Below are 23,718 nucleotides of genomic sequence, written 5' to 3' on the forward strand. Positions count from 1 at the left end.
TATATCAACATAAAATTGTTTGAATAGTCGCATATCATTAGAGAATCTTTTGCTTGTATGTACTTGGCGAAAATTTTTCCCGCTCCTCATGTTAACTTGTTATACTAAAAACTTTCCTTCCTTACCAACTCCCTAAGCAAATAAATAACATAAATTTGGCAACAATAAACAACGAAAACAGAATGCAAGTTCAAGGTCATCATAATAAAACAAAAAAAAAGCAAAAAGTAAAATGTTTTTATTACATAAATAAATCGAAAGTGCTTTGTGTACAGTATAAGCCATGCAAGAAAAAATATCAAACCTTTTCGACGGGTTCGCTTTTGACAACGTAAGTTGTGTCCAATGTTTTCAATAGTGTTTAAAATGTCAGAAATATTAGTATCACATGCCCCAAGTTACTAACCAACAAGGTATATTTTATAGCCAGTTGAGTGGACGATTACGCTACAGAGTTATACGAAACGGATTATCAGTACTAGTTTGATAGCGACAGAGACGTAGATAGTATCAAAAATGGTGTTATTGCAGAGGTTTATAGCTTATTAAGTTTAAAAGGGTGACACTTTTAAAAGCGAGCGATTGCTGGGCGAACGATGCGATGCTTCGATGAGTTCTCAATCGTGGAGAAAAGCAAATATTCGCAGTAGTAATGTATGTATTGTAATATGTGTGTATTTAGGAGAGTGTAAGGACAGCACAGCGCCATGTTGCGGTAAGGCGATTAGGATTACGGAGATGTGATGATACATACATATGTACATACTCACACACGGAGCTGTGTTGAGAATAGAAATGTCGACATTTTTACTGGTTTGACGGTTGTGTCAACAGGATATTCGATTCGCTTGAATGACGATTGTTGAACTGTCTTTCAAGCGTTTGCGCCTGTACTTATAGGTTTGTATTTGTATGTGTTGCGATGATGCAATGAAGTTCCACGTAGGAAATATCAAACTAGGCGGTGAAAAAATTTAAGTTTAGTACTAGAATCTCCTGACTATAATCGAAGTTTACCGAATATAATTAAGTTTTATAAAGTTGGTACAGAAAATACTCGGATACTTGATGGTTCTTGACTTCTTTGAACTTGTTTCGATAGAAATTGAACAAAACAATTATGTATCTGTTTTAAACTAGTAGGCAAGTAGTGTATTTCTAACAAAAATCGACACGTAGGTTATTAATATGTAAAAGCAGCAGTTGCTTGTGTGAAGAGAATACTGTCTGGACTTGTAATATATTGATTTCGTTTAGGTGTAATAACCACCTACATGTTCCGGTACGTCAGGAACTTTGCCATTTCTATTATTGATACTCCTCAAAGCCTCGTAATGCTGCAATGCTTATAATGTCTGCTTATTACCCTCGCTGCACTTTATTTCCTTGCACCGGATGCTTGTTTGGCCCGCGAACATGAAAGCGATTCTGCAAGTATACTTCCGGCGGTTTCGCCAATAAATTGCCAAAGAAAAACATGAACAATTGACAAGTAGAACAATTGCATTTGCACCCATGTTTGTTGATAATCCTGTAGGTGTATGCTTAAGTACATACAAGTATGTATGAACATATACATATATACTAACAAAAAATGACGTGGGTTTTTAAAGAATGGAAGTGTGCTCACATATCGGAATAGTGACTTTCACTGAAATCTATACCATAATTTTTTCTACATTTCGTCGTCGCTTTGGCGGAGGACTTATCGCGTTCATGGGAATTTGAGGATTTGTTGTATTCCTTTGGCTAAAAGACTTTGGTACAAGTCTCGGTAGGGATATCATCTATAAAATTGAAGAAATAAACATTGATATACGAAAGGAATACTCATTAAATCTTATAACGATATTGTAAAATAATCGACGAAATTTAATTCTAGAAACATTAACCTTTTCGGCAAGAAAAGTACGTAGGCTCCAAAAGTTTATTATAACTATTGCAGAACCCTAGCCATCAGTTTTGTTATGTAGCGAAAATGTTCCTAAGTGTTCTCTTAAATGTGGTGACGACTCATTCACTGTACTGTGCTTACACAATTTCGGCTATTGACCTCAAACATCCTGGTAGCTCGATATAAAAAATCCGCAAATATTGCTAAAGTATTTGCACACTTACAGCTGAATGTTGTTGTGCCTTCGAGCAGAAATACCATAATTGCTGTGTTAAGAGTTGTAAGCGTGTAAGTATATATAACCTAGGTTATTTACTGATCTTCTGTGAAGAGCGAAATCAGCACGACAATTGTGCGAATAATGCGACGATGCTGATAATAAGCTCAATTGACACAAGCCCCTATATGTATATTAGGGTGTCCTTGATATACCAAAAAAAATTTTTTTTGTTCATAAAAGCATTCCTTTAAAGTTATAAGCAGCTAAAGTTAAACTTTTTTGCAGAGTAGAAAAAGTATTATAACATTTTTTTTCAAAGTTGTAAAATTTTCTGTCTTAATTAAAAATATCAAAAAATGTTACATAAATAAGAAAAGAAATATGATTTAGGCACGAATAAAATGAAAAATAAAGAGTTACGTTAGAAGCTTGTTTTAGGGCAAAACTGAAACTGCAGGGAACGTTTGTAAAAAAAAAGTCAACTTGGGAAATAACGGACACTCTAATATAGAATATTTTTATTATATATACGAGTGCCATTAGCAGCTGTGCAAATGTCCTTAAGTAAGTAGCAAGTACACTTAGCAATTGAGTAAATACATACACTTATTTGCAATACTTTGATTTATACAAGGAAATATAAATTTTTTAATTTTTTGGTTTTCTTAGTCAGAGTGTAAAGATATTTTAAAGATTTTATTAAACTCTTAAGCACTGGCTGTTAGTTACAATTTCGTCGGAGCTAGGTTAGATTCTGCTTCTTCCCAGTATTCAACATATTTTTCTTATACCGGTCGCTCCTAACCTCGCGTGTTTATGCCATCAAGAGTTCAGAGTGATCTTGTTTTAGTATTTCTATCGACTTTATGTACTTAGGGTATTACTTTTTCTTCAAAACGGGTTTTCAAAATCATTCGACTTATTTTATCATCATCAGCAATTAGATTTTGTAATCCCGAATTATTTTTGCAATGTTTCGGTCACACAAGATCTGCTCCCACTTAATATCTTATTTAATATGCAAGTGAAAGCTAGTTAACTCCCTATTAGCTTTAAGCCCGCGGTGGTGTTGTTAAAACATTTCAATATATGATCCTAGAAAATTTATCACAAATTCTCAATGCTCTTCATATCCTATAAATGATGATCATGAAGCAACATTTTGAACTAGAATATGAAATTAATATCTCGCTGAATATATGTGTCTTATATGTGATGGCTAACTTTTCCATAAAAATGTCACTCTTATATTAAAGTTAGAACTTTATGATTGTGATTAGTTTTCCTTTTGTCCAATTTGACTACTGAAATATTGCATAAAAGCCGGCAAAATGGTGAGGATTCACTTTTGTGCTCGGTGTAGAGGAGCTTATTATGAAAAAAATGTGTCACTCACCTGAAAAGCAACTAGATTCCAGATTCCCTCATGCGATGAAAAGACACACGCTGTGTAATTGCGTCCTTTGAAATAGTACAGTTGAACAGAATGTGACAACGCCACGGGTATGGCTGATGTCACAATGGCCACCCAAGCACAAATGATGGCGCTGCAAAAAGAAATTATATATGATTGAAATTTTTTTTATCTCCTTACACCAAATTCTATGAGCGATATGTAGGTTGTTTGAAGTACTATTGTACTCACAGCATCGCATTGCGTTCGGTGCGCAAAGACATACTCGTGACCGGATGTACGACAGCCAAAAAACGATCAAGAGACATCAGCACCAGCGTGTAGACACTGCCATGACAGGTGACCACAATCATGTATTGCACAAATTTGCACCACAAGTTGCCGAATGGCCACTCGGGTAACACGTAATCAGTTGCCGTGAAGGGCACACAAAAGATGACGAAGAGTATATCCGAAATCGCTAGATTGATGATAAGCAGGTTGGTGGTAGAGCGCATCTGCTGGTTAGCGACGACAACTGAAATTAAAATGAGATGAATATTATTATTATTAGTATAACAAAAATAATCGAATTATTATTCTGTCTTATGACTGTTTGGATTTGAAATTCATTCCTTTCATTCACTATACTGATATACTAGCAGATCACTCCATTTGCCATCCTACTTGGGGGCCGAGGACTTCATATATTATAGATGATGATATATGAACATCGAACTTTTAATATTATTTATGTTCAATTCCGCACACGACCGCTTTGTAGAGAGTCAACTGGGCGAGGGTGCCGCGCTGCATTTAATTGCATGACATTGACTAACCTCCCGTGGCCCAATGACGCGTATATCGCATATTATGTTGCAGCCTAGACAAGCGGGTCGCCGCTCTCTTTATTTACTTTATTACAAAGTACGGCTTCGCTCTATGGGTTTTCAAGCCAAATTTTGTTCAGCGATGGGGCCCATTTCTAGCTCAATGGGTATGTAAACAAGCAAAATTGCCGCATTTGGGACCAAGAGCAACCTGAAGATATCCAAGAGCTGCCATTTCATCAAATTCGGTAATTTTTATACAATATAAATGTGAAAAGTTTGATCCAAAAAAAAATTTATTTGAAATTTATTTTAAAAGTGAGTGGGGCCTCTAGATGTTCAAAAAAAAGTATTTTTTTCCAAAAATTTTCTTTTATTATAATCTGCAAGTTTGACTCTCAGGCTAAGCAAAACAATTTTTTTTTCGCTCCACCCTAATGTAAAGTCTAAAGCCTATGCGGACAATTCCGCTTCGATTCAGTTGTCATGATTTACAAATCAATAGTCATGAGGCACTTATTGAGAACGGTTGTTATTCGTAGAAAAGCTTCCGTCTTCATTTCTTAATTACCTATCTATTCTTCCTAAAATTGAACTTGTAGTTAAGACTAGGCGTTTACTAAATCTACTTGACTACAGCGGAAGTAGATAGATATTGCTTCCAAGCTAATGTGGTTTACTGGTATTTGCTCTATTATGTGTACAAATATCACTAAGAGCTTATATGAAGAGACTATCATTAATATTACTAATTATTTGAGGAATTGGAGCTCAATTTTGTGTTTGGTGTACTTTTTTGGTTTACGATTTTACACAGGCTGGAAAGGGATGCGTCATTTACAATACAAAGATAAGGCGTTTAAAAAATGGCACAACAATGGTATGTGAATAATGCTACGCTCTTAGACACTTTTATAATTGGAGAAAATGACAAAGCTAAGAACTGTTTCGTTGTTGAATTGAATGCTCAAAAGACTACACGAGTACGTTAAGTACAGAACTGTTGTTTGTCCATATTCGTCTATTTGAATGTAGATTTGTATGTTTGCGATACTAAGGAAACAATGTAGAGCTCATACGGAAGTCTATTACACTATTTTATGCTAGTGTATGCCATTGCAATTATTTTCTACTTGCTTTTTAAGCCATTTCTCTTCCCATTTCAACCAACCAACTAATAAATTGGAATTTAATCCAATATTATCTGATTTAAATACTTAAAAAATTATTTATATGATTTGCGTTTGAAAACTTCGTGCTTTTAAGAAACATTGGATGGTTGACGAATTGTTAAAATTTAGTACAAATACTCTATATATACATATATACACACCCAACTTTCCTTCACCATTATAGAGCGTATGTGTATGTCGCAAGCTTGACGTATACTAATAGGTATTTATACATTTTTAACATCAAGTGTCATCTATCATATCATCTTTTTATTGCTCAAATTAAACCATTTTGCTCTTACAAATATATATTTTTTCTACGAAGCTCATGATAAATGATATACGCTGAGCGACAAATCGTCAACGCCTTTATGCACAAATTCAAAAAAGTTAGAAAAATATGTAGCTGTTTTCACAAGTACTCAGGGAAAATAAATGCTTACCTTACAGCTTCTTTTATTGTTGATGGTTTATGTTTGGGCTTATTTGTGTCCTCGAACACATTCCCACCAACAAATTTGTTTCAATCAAGTTTTGAGACGAATTTATAATTTTTACTTTGTTATAAGCCGTTATGTAAATATCGTACGGTAAAATTATACAACGGTACATATGTGCATGTGAATGATATAAAAAGGGACATTAGTGCAAAACAAGCTAAACCATGTCACATTTGTGGCTAACGAATCCCAAATATCTTCCGTAGCATGTGAACAAATTATTCTATGTGTATATGGTATACTGCATGCATATATACTTTATATATTGTACCTATATAGGTATATGATAAAATTTAAATAATGTAAGTAACCTCTTACAACTCTTCGGTTTACTTAATATTCAAAACTCAATTTTCATTGAACTTTTTTCCTGAAACTTAGTTGAATAGAATGAAAACAAATTTGTAAGTCATTTAAGTTAAAGTAAGTACTTGTATACGTTTAAACCCTTCACCATTTATACCAAACCACTGCAGCAGCAAGTGTTATACGAAGTGTATGTATCAGCAATCGTTTCAAGTTGATTCTCTTGTTATAATTGTAAAATGAGGAGAACTGGCAACGAACATAAGAGGACAATTGTAAGTGTGAAAGCAAGTGCCGCACCACAAAAATTTGGTGTATCATGTTAACAATATAATATGGGTATGAGTAGGTGTACGCCGGATAAGAACATATGTGTACAGTCTGTGCAATAAAAATGAATTGGATAGGGTTTAATATGTGCTCAAATAGCCTATTGGATCCCTGAGCTCACTTGCTTTCCCCCGGTTTTACTTCACGGCTTTTCCGTCGTTGACATTCTGTAAATATACCTCCTATACTGCTTTCATTTATTGGCTCTTACCGATCCGACTGTCACTGGGCTATATCCTAAGTTCTCATTATTCATCTCCAATTTTCATTGGCCCTTCTCTTTTCTAAGCGGCTTTCCTCGGGTCTATATAGTTCTCGCGAGGTTTCCGGTTATCTATACTTAAAAAATTTGTATAAAATACTCTTCGTTAAAATATTTCTATTCTAGCACAGAATTCGCCTTGGAAATTGAAAATTCAAGCACTAGCAAACATTCGATGGCCGTTATACACGTCACACTGAAAACCCATGCATTGGTTAGAAGTAAGAATATGTGTATTCGTAAATCGCGAAGTTCACATCTCTCGGCAGACACACCCATCCGCCTTGGGTTTTTGGCCAGAAATCAATCTTTGGCCCATTCTTACAAATACCATGTCTTTTTGAAGAGATTTTCAAAGAGATGCGTACTTAAAAGGTATGAAAATCTATTATCTTTAAAACAGAAATATATAATTCTGTTAAGTTCTAAATTGTAGAAGACGGCAGCATAGAATCAAGTGGATTGAATGAAGAGTTCGTTTTTAACGCTAACCTCAAACCTGATTACCCTCCAAATCATCAGCTTGAGAAAAATTTTACAAAATTTTCTGACAAATCAAGCAGCAAGTAGCACATATTTTCAGACTTGTGTGAGAGGTTGGCTATTATTATAACAAAGGAGCCCCTGAGTGAAAGAAAAAATCTATGATAAGTACCAGGCTAGTCGATGTACCATGTTATACTGCATGCAATTGCAAGACACAATGGCCACCGGGGAATGAAGTGGTTTGCAAAAGAAAGGAAATTGCAAAAAGAAAAAAAAAAACTAAATGACCTTGACTTCCCACTTGCCATCAAAATAACATAGGTGCTCAACAAAGCTCTTTTGGTCCGCAGCAAAGCTTACTAGCCCGATCACGTATCCAATCATATACATACACATGCCTCACATGCTGATAGTCTCATACAGGCCAAAGTATACATTCTCGTTTACCTGAGTACTTGTAGGTCCTACATTTGAAGAGCACTCAACGTCCGCACGCTTGCACACGCCTCAACACTTTTGCTACATTTTTGTACCTGCGCTTTACATAAGCACTTTTTATTACACATACAAGTATTTTACTGCAAGACTCATTATACGAGTACATACATATACGCTTTTATTGCTGCCTGATACTGATTGTAAACGGAAGAAATTAAACGTAGTCGAGGTGGAATCGGTTAATGGGCGTGGCACCGACCACTTTTAGGTGAAGTCCTACATTTCAGGAACTACTGGACCAATTTCAATCAAACTTGGCGTGTGAGATTACCCAAATATTTATATTGTACTTTGTGAAAATGAGCAAACACGCCTACTACTCATATAATATAAGAAACTTTTAAATTCCATCTTATTCTTTCACTTTAAAGTACACAAATCAAACACACACGTTGTTATCAGAATAAACTTTTCCCAAAAAAAGGTTCCCCTAGGTATTTTATCTTGGGCCCAAAAATTATCAAAATTGTACTATAACTTTTAAAGGACGCATACACCCAAAATTGAGGTCTAGTATTGAAATTATTCTAGAATATTTTTGTAATGACAGCATTCATTGTGTCTAAAATGAATGAAATCAGGGCAACACTTCTGCAAATCCCCATATTTCTAATATTCGGATTTTCATATATCCGCTTAACATTATACCTTATATATTGTACAATTTATGAGGTTTCTTAATGAAATTCAGAGCTCTTCTATTTCTGGTAATGATATGTTGTAATACCAAAACTGGTTAAAATCGGATTAAAACTTACCTTATACAAGAAATTGATAAAATTATAAAATAATTTCAAACTTCTGGTTGGCTTTATACCGTATTTATTGGTCAATAGGTGAGATATCTTAGCAAAATGAAGTAAAATGTTGGATAAACCGAAAATATATGAAATTGTTCTACGAGTTACCACAACTCTTATATACTACAAATAATGATTTTCATTGGCCAAGAGTGAAATGGCGATTTTCCAACCTTTAGTTGATGTTTTTCTTATATACCCTATAAATTTAATTTAGCCTTAATTAGGCATATCTCACTTGAGATAATTATTTTGATCTTGAGTGTACGACTTATAATATAGATAAGATAAAAACATTTGATAGTAATTTATTCGATTTCTTCCCCGCCTTTGATTTTTTCAAATTGCAAGAGTATTAAATGCTTGGTTACACTAGATTTTAGCTCTCTCTTAAATAATTATAAATCCTTCACATTCATGGGAAATATTGGTTTGTAGGCACTTACATATGAATTAAACATAATTAATGAGGTCCTGAAAATATTATCCCTGAAATGGAAACTTATGTAAATGTTTATTTGCACTCAAAGAGTGATTATTATTGCTTTTATTGTTTATTTGACCGGAGTAAAGTATATTCCCAAAAATTATATTTAAGGCAACACATAAATATTATAAAGTATTCATTTTACATTGACAAAAAATCGTTGAGTACTTAATTGCTGTCGAAAAGGTGTGCGTCTTTGATAGCATACAATATATTAGAAAGCGCCTAATTGTAGGCATCTAAGTGAACATTGCCATTTCGACTTATTTCCCAAAAAGTTTTGAACATATTAACAATTTAAGCATGATTTGCATTTTATTAAGTGAATTTGTTTAGTTGAGTTATAAAGAATACATAGCATACAAAGTAATGTTGTATGATCATTTTAAAATCCTACAAAAAACCAAATTCAAAGGCCTTAAATGGTTCAAATATAAAAGCGACTCTTAGCGCCTCTGATTAATGGCACATTTTGTAGAATTATGATGAATAATTAACCTTTTCGAAACATCACAAGTTTTACACCGCTGGCTCTAAAATTATGTGCTTGCAACCGCAGACCAATTAAACTGTTATCGTACACACCCACTGTTTGCACTCATTGGTTAAATATACAAACATACATGTACATAAATATAAGTGTTTGCGAAGTCAGTTATCCAAATGAGCACAAACAAATATATTCAGTCAACACACACATTCGCAAAAATTGTTTGCGGCACACATTCGAGATTCGATTTTCAGTATAAAACTCACCCAAAATGACAAGCGCATTTCCCAGCAGGCCTGCGAGTCCGATGATGCCGAAAAATACGGGCACAATGGTTGACACAACGCGCTCCAATGGGTCCATTTCGAAATCAAATAGGCCATCCCGTGGCAAAGAGTAATTCACATCATAACCCACCGCTGCGCCATCTTGTTCCGGGAATCCGGTGAAGCTTGCGCTTGTGCCACCAATGCCCACGCCATTGTCCATGGTTGCGTTAATGCAGTCGAAGGTGTTGTTGTTGGTCCAATTGGGTGGGCAAACTCCCGACAACACCGCCATTGTCGGGCGTACAACGAACGATGTTGTCAGCGCGACCATAACGGGCGCCGTCGGACCTAGTGTGGGCGCGACGCTCTGATTGTGCAGCATATTTCAGTTACTCTTGTATTCCTCGTATTTGATGATGCTTTGTTTGCATTTGGCTACAAAGTAATGCGCAAATCTGCCTACGGGTATTTAGTGGGAGTGCGTTGGACCGCTGGAACTCAATGTTTAGTTGATTGTGTGTTTCTCGTCGGATTTGCGTTGTGACCAGAATTAATAATTGCGACAAATTGCGGGATTATGTGAGAAGAGTAGATTTTCCTTTGGTTCCTATTATCCAATTTTATTTTCCTGTAAAGAAAAGGCGTAGAAGAAAACAGTAAATACAATTAAGCTTCTGTTAAGTGGCATAAAATCTTGGAATTATTTAATTATTCTCTTTACAAAAATTTACTAAAAACATATTTTGATTTTCATTGCCACGTTAATCATTCAAACAAGCGATAAAAATGAATTTAGAAGGAGATTAATGAAACACGTTTGGTTAGAATCAGTTTTGTAAAATATAAGGAGGCGGTGGTGATTAAAAATTAATCCCTCCATTTATTCTTAATTAAACTAAAAAAAATTTTAATTGCTGCTGATAGAACTTGGGGCTGACAACCAGACAGCATCATGGTCAGACCAATGATCACTTATGGGACGGCATCTTGGGTATCAAGGGTCTTACTAGCAACTGTTGAGGAACATCTGACGAATGTGCAGAGGCTGGCATGTGTATACAACTAAAGGTGATTCTGGACCTCAGCTCGCTCCATATTGCTGTGAAAATGGCAAAAAGATGTCTATCTTAGCCCTCATGTCATCAGTACTTGGATAGAATAGTGTAATTGACGCTAAAAACAGAGTGACATTGGGGAGAATCCACCTACGGCATTTCTTTCTAGATACGACATTACAAAGATAATATATTTTGAAAAAAAGGTTCAAAATTTTACTGGATACCAGAAGCGAATCTGAGGACTCCATTCTCGTGGAGTATGCCAATTAGGGCTGGGCTAGTGGGTCTACGTACGAAGCTGTCAATGTCCATGGACAGGTTTTCAAGCATTTTTAAAGCTTACAAATTAAAAAAAACTAAATAGCTGGTGAGATTTTAGGTCATTGGAGGCTAAGTCGTCTGCATATATTAGGTTACTGTACCACAGGTCTGTGTAATTTTTGCGATTAAGGCGCAGACACACAACAGCACAAATAAGAGAGTGAGAGAACACATCACAGCCATTAACCCATGAGCTTTACTAAACCTTTTTATTTAATTGGGTTTAATGAATTATTGTGATAACATACAATACGCCACAGGTCGCAGTTTATTCCTTAACAATCAATCTATCTGTCTAAGGACGCTACTTCTTTGCTAAAAAAAGCTGTTGAAAAAGGTTTTCACATTATTAATATTTTGTAAGTAACTGCTTCTGTATACTGGCAACCAAATTACTATGAATGCGTATGGCATTATAGTCACCCAATTTTTGGTGCCTGGGTAGCAGTAAAGAGAGAGTAGAGAAAGGAGAGGGAGTGAGAATCAGGGATGGTATTTGATAATTTTTAATTACGCCGTGCAGAAAATGTGCGAAAATGTAGCGGAGAGTGTCGAAATTAATAAAGTAGTCATTTGTGCGTAAATTGCCGACTAGAGTTGAAAGTGCGGAAAAATGCACAATTGTGCGTACTTTTCCATCACTAGTGAGAATGCGTCACTTGAAATAATTAAATTGTTGATTGGGCTTATGTCTTTTGGTGGAAAATTTCTCACCAAGTTGAACAAGCTGCGGATTTAATTGTGATTTTTAGTGGCTCTTATTGTTATTGACGTACATTTAAGCGAAATGATTGACATTTTACGAGGTTTTCTCATAAACGGTTGTTAATTTAATTGTTTGCTGCCTCATTGTCTCCATCAGTTTAGCTCAGCTGTCATTTCGATGTAATAATTCCAACAATTCCAATTAGTCAGCTTCCTTTCATTGTTCGCGTTTGTTCTGATGACTGTTGAGCTTTTTGCTTTCTCTTTTGTTTGTGGCTCTCCTACAACTTAACACGCATGTAACATATACTTGTGGTCTCATTGTAAGTGGTGGTGTATAGGGTACGAGTATTAGCATGTAGGTGAATTTGTTGTTTGAATATCTACATATACTGCACAGGAAATAGCTTTGAAATTACTTTAAGAAAATTTCTGATTTTTAATTGAATTTTGAACCGTGAGATTTTGTTTGTTTTAGTACTTCTGTTGGTTGATCTAGATCAGTATATTGGAATTTAATAATTTTACTCTATTATTTGTCTATTAAAATAAATGTGCTATGTTAATTTTTTTTATCATTTTAGAGTTATTTTATACCATGTGTCCTTTCTAAAAATAAACTTTTTGAGATTAGGAAGCTAAGAATGTAGTCTTATATGAGGCTAGAATCGAAGAAAATCAAGGGCATTTAGTATTGAGATTAGTTGATAACTAGGAGTCTGTTGGCTAGCGTACGCATTAGGTCTATAGTTCAATCAAACTGTACCAAAAAATGCACTTCGCTAGTTTAAGAAAATCGAAACATTATAACAAAAAAAAAAGTTAAAATCAGCATTCAGCAAAATTATGAAACGTTTCTTCCGACTGCTTTAAATACGTCACATTAATATAAGTATACTTGAATAAATTAAAAAATGTGGTAAAGTAAATAATATTGTACTTTCGGCATTTCTTCATAAATTTTTTTAAGTTATTTGTTGCTATTGTTGTTTAGATAAATATAGGTAGACGAGAATCGCTCCAAAGCGATGTTATGCAAAAAATTCGAAAGAATTTTCAGTGAAGTCTTGCATGTGATATATTTTTTATTTACACATTAGGGTGGAGCGAAAATTTTTTTTTTTTTTTGCTTAGCCTGTGGGTAAAATTTGTAGATTTTAATAAAAGAAAATTTTTGGGAAACAAATTTTTTTTAAACATCTTTTAAAGTAAATTTCGAGTTAAAATTTTTTTTGGACAAAAAAAAAAACAAAAAAAAATTTATTTGGTTTAATCTCTTCGCATTTATACCGAATTTGGAGGTTTTTGACTCAAAATTTATTTTAACGCTTAGGCAAAGCATGTTGTCGTTTAAGATTTTTTTTTAAAACTCCAAAAATGACCACAAATTTTTTTTTTAAGTTGATAACTTTTAATTGGCCAGAAAGAAGACTCTCCACAGCTTCTAGAACACGTATCCAAAAATTTTTTACGAAATAAAAATTTTAACTTGAAATTTACTTTAAAAGTGCCTCTAGATGTTAAAAAAAAATTTTTTTTTTACAAAAATTTTCTTTTTTTATAATCTACAAATTTTACCTTCAGGCTAAGCAAAAAAAAAAATTTTTTCGCTCCACCCTATTACACGTTTGTAACTACATATTTGCTTTTTTGTGTGTTTTATCCTCCAAGAAATTTCTCCTTCAATGATTAAGTACTAATATTTGAGAATACGGGCCCTCTACCTGTAAAATTATTATTATTATGCATCTAATTAGGTTCACTTGAAATTTAATAAAGCCATTTTGTTGTTCATCACAGTGACCAGTTGCATCTATGAATAAATTGGTTACACTCGGTGATATCCAGTTTCACATATGTAGCCTATATCTACACTGATATACTATACTAAAACATAAATAAACATGTACAAAGCTTTTCACATACATACTAATTAACATAACAGTGGCAAACAAATTGTGTGCCGAGCACCAACAACTCTTAATTATTGCAATTGGTAGGTGCAAAATGAGTAGGAAACATAATGAAGTGTCTTTTACATAGTGCTGCTAAAAGTATTATTTTAGTTTGAAATATGGAAATTTTAGTCAGGGAGCAAAATTTGCAACTAACTCATTTGACAATTTTGTTAATTGCAATGCCAATTATAAGCACACCATAAATTAGTCAGCGGTTACATCAGAGTAAATATCACATTCTGTATTACGAATTGTAAAAATTATGAGAAATGAAAAAAAGTTTAGTTTGAAGAATAACTCTTTCAATAATTTTGACGCGGAGAATCAGACGCAAGAATAATCTGTCAAACTCTTAAGCTGTGTTTGCATTCCATATCTTTAATAGCGCGGGTATAGTTTCCGCTCGACAATAGTATACCAAACTTTAAGTTATGATTGGATTACGACTACCATAAGCAACTTAGTGGGTAGTCAGCATTTTCTGTATATTGATATATATTAATTATCAATCATTACCAAAATGTCAAAATCAGAAATCTAATCGTGAAAAGTTTCCTCCAAATCCGAATTTTGGAGTATGATTGCATTGATTATATTTAACGAAAATATTATTTTTAACTAAATAATTTACTAAGAATAATCTTAAAAAAAGTGTTGATTTTTAAACATAATGAATTTTTCAAAAAATACTTATTTTCAATATTTTTTGTTAAGATATATTTTTCAAAAATGCATTAGGTGATAATATCCACTTGCAAGTCAGAAATATCGGTTTTGCTTTTGTATGTTTTTTAAAGCGGCATTTTTTTAAAATAAATATGAAAAAATTGAAAAGCTTTAAAAATCGGTGTTTAATTTTGAAAAATTTTGAATTCCCTTGATCCCGTGTCGATCTCCATGAGGACGATTTTCTGCGTAAAACTAGCGCAAAGCTTAAAACAAAAAAAAATACTTATAATTAGTAGAAAGACTAATCAAGTCTTTAATATTTGACAAAATGGTGACTTCCTTTAAAAAACTCGATTTATGTGAAAAAAATTTACATTGCACAATGGCTTAAAAAATCGGTCTGTATTACTTCAATCATTACTTGATAACTATATTTAATAAGGCAATGTAAAAATTTCTAATTGAGGTGTTTCGGAGAAATTTTTCTAAACATTTTTGAAAACAGCATTTCGAAGAAAACAAAAAGTTTCTTACAAATACGCTCATATCTCCGAAAATATTTGCTGAAGCAACTTAAAATTTTTCACAAATTTGAACACAATGGTCAAATACTTTACACACTGTTTCCCAAATATGTAAACGCAGGGTTGTTATCTGCGTTTTCAAATATACTGGTTTTAAGTGTCTATTGCAAAGTAAAATCCAGTTAGACCATATATCCAACGCAAGTATATAGGCAACTATAAACCAGTGTCCTTCTGCAAGATAGTTTATTATGCTAAACATCCGAACTTGGCAAAAGCAAAGTATAGTCCATCATTTGCGATTTAAGAAATCGGTGTAAAAAAGCTACACTCCTACAGCTTCTTTTAAGGTACTCGTATACATATGGTCTGGTATGTTTCATAAAAATTTGGTTCGACGTATTGTTCTAAAGAAGAAAACGTGATATTTTGTTCTTCAGTTATTAAGTAAAATAGAAGCTGAGAACACAGAACAAGTCATAAGCCAGAATAATTTACGTATTTTTGGTTTGGATTGGTTGTGTGTAACATTTAATTCTGTGCTTTCGAGTGCTAATGATTTTGTCGCGAATTCTGTTGCAGCTGAAGCACCAATTAGTGGTCAGTCAAGTGTTCATAACACATAGATAAAGTAGTGAAATATTCACTTGCATAGTGGCGAAGTTGCCACAGATTGTTGCCACCAGAATACTCTGGTTAAAACATGCGGTTGCTCATTGAAGGTGATCATGCGTACAAAAGTCAACACGAATACCTAGTATATAGTACATACACACATTCATACATTAAATAGTTGAAAACAGATAACTGTGCTATATATATATATGTATTTGTGCCTTAACGCTTTCGCATAAAGACGCATCTGCTTGGACTACATAGTTGCGTGCAAACATGTATGTATATGTGTGTGCAGTTTGCACTCATGCCTCTTGACTGCTTCACTGGTTCTGTTAAAATTTGTGTGCGAACTTCTGTGAATTCACTCCGGAAATTGCTTTTCTTATGCAAGTTTATCTCAAGCAAAGTTTGATAGTATCTTTAATTGCCACAATTGGTGGAGAATATTTTAATATTCCAATACGGTATGTAAACTTCAGTAAATATGTTTGAATATTTTTTTAATTGTAGAAAATTACGTGGTCATGAGTAATAAGTTTCTATACTTTAGAGGAGGTAGGGATACAGCTACAGCTTACACAGAAACCACGAACTGCAGGTGGGAACAGAAGAAAGTGTAGAAAAAAGTGAATGAAGAGGCACAACAGCCGCACTTTTTGAATATATGTAATGATGCGAACATTCCATTTCATCAAGCTTTTCGATACGAACAATAGAATGCAGCTTTGCTGAGTCGAAGCGCAGTAGTACAATCTTTTGAGGCTGTTGAGAGCTGTGTCAGCAGCACCAGTGCGTATACTCAACTATAGAATATAGAAGGGAAAAAAAACTTTTATCACACCGGTATGATAGCCTGTAAATGATGGACGGACATATGTGGCAACGACTCACGGCACGAAATAAGTGACATAAGAGGGATAATAAAAAAAAAAAAAATAACATTGAATTTCTACCACAGTCCTTTGGAGAATGTGCACACATATCTCTTGATTGATCGGTATGTGGCTACTCTCAATCAGATTGAATTACTTCGATAAATTAACCGCTAAATCGACGTCTTGGAGTGGATAGCACAAATATTATGACTTGAGTGTAGGTAGATATCCAGTGAGTCAAACTGATATACATACACGTGCGTTTATAAAAATATATGCAAAGAAATATATATGGTTGTGCGCTTGAATGAACGTAAATGTCAAATAATGCAGCAAGTCATCTATATATATTGCATTTGTATGTAATACGTATATGTATGTATGCTGACAATATTGCTTTGTTTTCTGCAGAACTCTAGATTTTCTCTAAATTTTTTGGCCATTTCTCTTAAAGCACCAGAGTGACAGAAAAATTAAAACAGAAGAAAAAAGTTTTATTACACAGTGGGCAGTGCACCATTGGAATGGTGTGCACATAACTGCCAAGTTACTTGCTGAAATATGACTTTGAAAGTTTAAAAAGTTTGTTGAAAATGTTCGCGTGAAGTAAGAATTAATGAGTGAACTGGGAAATAGTGTGAAAAGCGAGGAAAATATGGAAATATTACTTATAGATAAAACAGCAAGGATAAAATTTTATTGTAAGGTTTTGTATTGTATGTATAGGTTGGTTGAAAAGTTTCTACACTCGAACTGAAAAATTACTGTTTTTGGTACAAAATATATATTTTTATACAATATAATCTTCCTTAACTTCAATACACTTATTCCAATGATCCTCCAATAATTTTATGCCATCCCTATAATGATTTTCCGGTAGCTCTGCTAAATAACCGTCTATGGCTGTAATAATTTCTCATTCGACTAAAGACACTTCTAACTTAAGAATTGTTCCAGGTTTCTAAAGAGATAATAGGCACTAGGAGCCAAATCTGGTGAACATGGTGGATGCTCAAGTAATTCGTGCTTTCTTTAGTTGAATTTTGTCATTGTTAAAACACCTTTGTTAACAGATGCATTGTCTTTATGAAAAATGATTTTTTTGCGCTGCAAACCAGGTCTTTTTTCACGAATTTTTTCATTCAATTGATCCAAAAGGCTGCAATATATATACAGAGTTGATTGTTTTACCTTTCTACAGATAACCAATCACCAAAATTCCTTTTGCATCCCAAAAAATTGATGCCATAATCTTCTTTGCTGATCATTGTGATTTCACCTACTTTGGATCTGAAGAACCAGTTGCAGTCCACTGTAAACGTTATTATTTCAAGTTAGGATCATGGTGGTGGATCAGGAAAAAAAAATTGGAGCTAGTGGTGGTATTTTTTGGTGAGAGCCAGCAACTTTTCAACCAACCTGTATATTATGAAATTCCTATTTGCATAATCAATGAATTGATGTGACGTTTAAATATCAGCTCAGTATGAAATGGCGCGAAAAAATATGAAAAAGTTCTAAAATATATGGCCAACGTGTTTGCAGCAGTTACACGAGCTTGCAATCACTATTATAAATGTACCGTTACACATGTGTTCGTAAAGTAATATATATGCATACATATCTACTAAAGGAAAAGCAATTCCAGTGAGTATAATTGACAAGTAAATGAAGTGTTGCAGATGTGCTAATACTAATAGATGTGTGTATATGCACAGGGACTTTTAGTCTTACATGAATATTGGTTTGATTGAAAATGTTATTGACTGTGATTTTGATAAGGCTCGATACACTGTGGCGCAGTGTTATTGTCTAATAAAAAAAACATAGGGTTTAAACTGTTCTGCACCGATCCAAAAGCTGAAAATTTAATTTTGTTTTTTGGGTTTAGTTCAATACAAACTAAATGTTCACAGAAAAGTACAAAGCGTTTGGTTACCATCCGCATAAAATAAGTTCAACTCATTACTCTCTTAAATTTATCTATTAATTAGTTTTTCCGACATAATTTTATAAATAGCTGGCAAACTTTTCTTTTATGGCACTGCGTTGCTGTCAATAAAAAATTATATGTTTATATTAAATAAAAAAATAAATAAATCATTATCGCTTGAATATTTTATTAAAAAAATCTTTACATTAAATTGCTCATGCAACCAGCTGGAAATGACACAATTCATATCTCCCGCTATTTGAGCAGTAATTGTATTAAGTAATTAATCAGTTATTTAATTATGAAAGCAAATTGAACTCCTTCTCACATATGCCAGTAGTCTTTGTTTATATTTTAAATGGATACAAATTTACCAAATAATTATTAAATTAAAAGTCAGAGCAATATTTTATCTACGTTCCATTAATTAATATTTTTTCGACATATTCATATTGTATAGTAGATTTCAGATTAATCATTAGCTTGGTTATATCGTGCAAAGGAAGTTACGTATACGCACTGTACATATTGTGTTTGGTATTCGCATTTATATAATATATACACATGCATATGCTAATTGTTTATTAAAAGGTTAAAAGTACCTGTGTTTTATTTTATTAACTATTCTTTTCAAATATGTATCCAAATAATAATTTGAATACAGTCACCAGTTGTCGCTTTCTAATTTAATGACACCTACGACTGAATAAAGCTTTACATAAACACAAATTTTGTCGCTAAAAAAATCATCTCCTAAAAATATAACTTTGTGCAACTGTAAACAAGTGGATAGCAGAATGTACATTAAAAAAAAACTTATAAAGATATCTTATGATTCGTTAACTGCTCATGTACACTCAGCTCGGTTAGTTGTCAAGGTTACGTATACGCCATAAGTAACCAATAATAAGAAGAAGAAATTCTTGCTTATTTATAATATTATTATTATTAATAGACTTCGTTTCCTTTCGCAAGTAAAGTGATCTTTTTTTGTATGTATGTATGTCTATGAAAATTATGTTGAAGAGTATTATATTATCTAAATACGCTCCATAAGTTCAAATGAGAGCAAAAGGCCGACATAGAAATTATTGGAAATCATTCAAGCTAAACGCGGTTCGCAAGAATCATTTATGAGCTTTAATTCAATGAAAAAATGCAGCGCCGTGCATAATGGTTTGTCGCTGGAGAAAATATGTTATTTTTCTTCACGTTGGAAACCTCCTCTCGTTATGAGTAAGAAATTTAGTTTCGTTTTTCAAACGCTGAATGAAATTTTTACTATTAAATTTTGCTTTATAAGTCATTGTTGCAGGCTATTAAAGTATCGTGTTGCCGAAAGTACAAGTAATAATTTAAAATATACAATTTGATGATGCATAAAAGGTACTGTGGATACTTGATATTGAAAAAAGGAAACAAGAAAGTAATTTTAAGTGAATTAAAAATTAATATATGAGTTTATAACTATGTGAATAAGTATTGAAAATACACAGTATCTCTATAAACCTGAACCCATCTACAAAAGTAAAAAAGAAACTAGTTTGTAAAAAATTTAATTAATTAAATTTCAAAAATAATTACAGCAAGTTAAAATTAAATAAATATTTATATTCATATTGTTTGAAGCATTTCAAAAATATCTTGAGATAATGGCATTAGTTATATTTTGTTTGTTCGATTCATGATTTCTGTGCACTAGATTATAATTCTTGTTATTTTCCGTTTTTGAATTTATTTTTCGATTCCCTGCTCCATACCAACGTGCCCCACTGTACATGTGTAGAGAAAGACCTTGTGTGACGTGGATGCAATTAAAATCATTAGAACCAATTTGCATGTACTCACTGGTCAGCTGGCTTCTATTAGCATTTGCATATTCATATATAATAAACACTGAAATATCAAGTTATTCTGGTTGTTAAAATACTGTTATTTAAAACAAAAAGCTTTCAAAAAAATTATTTTAAATGCAGTTTTTACTCACACTATTAAAAGTCGCTTGTTAGCTTGTATGAACTGCTATATTTATATAATAGCTTGCATACGGTTAGATCTAAGAAATGAGCATACTGTACATTAAAAATTAAGAAATACTGAACATAAAAATATTTGTTAATAAAAATGCACTTTTTGTTTATAAAAAACAAGTCGAATAATTTCAACGTATTTCACATTGCAAAGCTGAAAAAAAACTTTTTTTATTTTTGCGATCGTACAAATTTTGAAAATTCATAACTTCAAACATTTTTTATATTGTATGAAAATAAAAATTTTCGTGTTCAATATTTTGTTCCAAAGAACACAAAAAAAAAAAATTTCACAAAAAAAATATTTGAATGTAAATTTAAATGGAATAACCCATAAATATCACTTTATAATAGCAAATATCACAAGTAAAGAAGGTCAAAGTTCGGGTATTAGAAGTATTGCATCTATTATTTACAATCACAGACAAAAAGGTACACTATTATTAGGAAGAGATTTTTTCGACCGATAAATGCGGTATAAAGTCAACCGGAAGTTCAAAAATATTTATATTAGGTATAGGAGGGAGAAGAGAAGTATAGATACGATTTTAGCTGCTCATAGTATGATTTCGATATTTTTTGGGCTTAGAATAAAATGGCTAAAATAGTGCCCTCAATTTGTGCATAGTTTCATTTAGATACTTTTGTTAAAAGTGAAAGAATCAGATGGTAGAGATTTAAAGTTTATTTTATGGAAAGAAGTCGTGATTGTTAACCGATTTCGCCCTTTCATAGTGTACAATAGTACTAATTGGATAACCGCACACACCAAATTTAGTTGAATTCGGTTAAGTAGTTCCTGAGATAGAGTATTTCACCGAAAAGTGGGGGTCGTCAAGTCCATAGTCCAGTTTTTACACCGTCTCCCCCAAAAGCGCTTTCCTGGTTATGGTTTTTTTACTCCGTGATTTATCGCACTTTTAGTATTTTTCAATATAACCGTTATATGGGCGTGTTTACTATCTAATTTAACCCATTTATACAGTGTACAATGAAATGCTGAAAATACTTCCTCTGAGCAAGTTTGGTTGAGTTAATTTCAGCGGTTTGGAAAATATGTGCATTTACTAATTTGGAGGGCGGGGCGACGCCCACGTGTAGCATAAAATTCATTTGGTTTGAATATTTTTAAAAGAAATAAGAAGCTTATGTCAATGAATTATAAAGTATATAATGTATTAAATTTTGAAATTTCGAATTTTTTTACTATTTTGTAAACTAACACATACAAAAGTTACCATCGCCTGCAAAGAATGCCAACTTCACTCAAACAACAATTTGTCGACATTTCCTGCTGCTATAAAAACGCTAGTCTCGTCAGCTGGACTGAATGCTGTGTTTCTTAAATTTACTTTTAATATTCCGTTAGTTTTTTAAACTGTTTCCTTATTTTTACGATCATCTTCATCACAGCAGCTTCTTCACTCACCAAATCACTTCATTTTAGTATAACTATAACTAGTGCAACGATTTAAGCAATTTATAAGTAGTTGCAAAGTGTTTTAAGTGCCATTGTGGCACGTCATTTTATTTAATATGTTGGTTCATCAGAATTGCTTAAAAATAATTTAAATTTACGTTAAGACTTCTGGGCGCTATGGCTTGCATAAGTAATGTGAAGACACACTTTTGTGGGCGAAAATATTTAAATGATGATAAAAGTTTATATTTATATAAAGATATAAGTTATGTGTAAAGAACGTTTCTATAAAACCTGAAGCGTGAAAGGAGCTGAGCATATGTATATATATTTAAATTTACGTGTGGCAGACTAAATCTAATTTGATGACAACATAATGTTTAATATGAATTTTTTTTTTTTTTTTTGTATTTTATTATAAGACAATGTGTTTGTCTATACAGCAGAGCGGCAATAAAATATTTTGTGTTATAAAAAAAACCGTTTGAGAACACAAATATCTTTATTTCAACTACTACTCATCTTAGCATCATTTTTTCTTAATACCATTGCTAACGATGAGTTTTTCAAGGTTGCTACGAATACACACTTGTACATTTATGCACATCACAGTTGGCATGTTGTAGAAAGTTTGTGCTTATCTCTAAACAAAAATTGTTGCATCTGCCTCGCATTTCGGTTAGTACTGATTACACAAGAAAACCAACTGCCAACGGGAAAGAAGCCAAACGCGCCAATATAAATAAAGAGCGACAGCGAAAAAGTTTGTGTAATCTAAGGGAAATGTAAACACATAAATGATAAGAAATAAGAAATGTTTAAGAAATATTCCTTTTTGCAAAAATGTTTATATTTTCAAGAAAAAATATTATGATTTGACAATATAAGTCTTTTAAAAACTCTGGTGAGTAATAAAAGTTTCATTAGTTTTTTTTCACTGAGTCAACCAATTTTGCCAAAATAGGTAAAAACTTTTAAGAAATATTTTATATAATTTTAATGTATTTTCAACAAAGAAAATATTTTTGTATTATTTTCAACGAAGAAAATATTTTTTAAGTATTTTTATCCACATATTATTATTAGAAAATAAAAGTTTTTAAAAACTTCCGTTGAGTAATAAACAATTCATTGAAAGTGTAACCCTAGTATTTTTTTTTAATTTTGGATTTATTTTTCTTAGGTTTTTTTTTTTTTTAATCAAAAATCGCTATTACCTAAAAACTGCATTCAATGCTGCAGAACTTTTAATTCAGTTTTCAGGTGCACACACTTTTTATAAAATGAATTTAATTTTTATACATTTTAAGCATTTAATTTTTTTCGCTTAATTCACAGTATTAATTTTAAAATTCACTAAATTTAGTAATTTTAAATATAACATTTATTCACATAAACACATCTATTTCAACAATTTTTTATTTAAATTTATTTTTTCACAATTCAGTATATTATTTTAACTTAGATTCAAATTTTCAGCATTTCTGTAACAGAACTTTTAGGATATTCACTTTTACATTGTCATGTCAACACGCGCGCCATAAAGTGTCGAATATGCGCAATTTGTTTTTTTTTCTGTGAATAGCCACTTCAGCGAGTTTTTAATTTATGTGATTTTAATTTTACCGTTGACTAGTCCTTGCACATCCGCTTAGTGAGACAAACGAAAA

At 32.6% G+C, this 23,718-nt stretch overlaps 1 protein-coding gene across 1 annotated transcript in view; it reads right to left on the bottom strand.

Annotated features, from left to right (window-relative positions):
* LOC106625394 (allatostatin-A receptor) overlaps positions 1-23,393 on the bottom strand; it is a 45,201-nt gene extending 21,808 nt beyond the window's left edge. Inside the window, exons 1-4 of the mRNA XM_036376083.2 lie at positions 23,266-23,393; positions 9,935-10,565; positions 3,760-4,045; positions 3,511-3,661 (exon numbers count right to left, since the gene is read on the bottom strand). Coding sequence (XP_036231976.1) covers positions 3,511-3,661; positions 3,760-4,045; positions 9,935-10,319 — 822 coding nt within the window. The 5' untranslated portion in view covers positions 10,320-10,565; positions 23,266-23,393. The remainder of the gene's footprint in view (positions 1-3,510; positions 3,662-3,759; positions 4,046-9,934; positions 10,566-23,265) is intronic.
* Between the last annotated feature and the right edge of the window lie 325 nt (positions 23,394-23,718).

This window comes from Bactrocera oleae, chromosome 5 (genome assembly GCF_042242935.1).
Source record: "Bactrocera oleae isolate idBacOlea1 chromosome 5, idBacOlea1, whole genome shotgun sequence".
NCBI classification, from domain to species: Eukaryota; Metazoa; Arthropoda; class Insecta; order Diptera; family Tephritidae; genus Bactrocera; species Bactrocera oleae.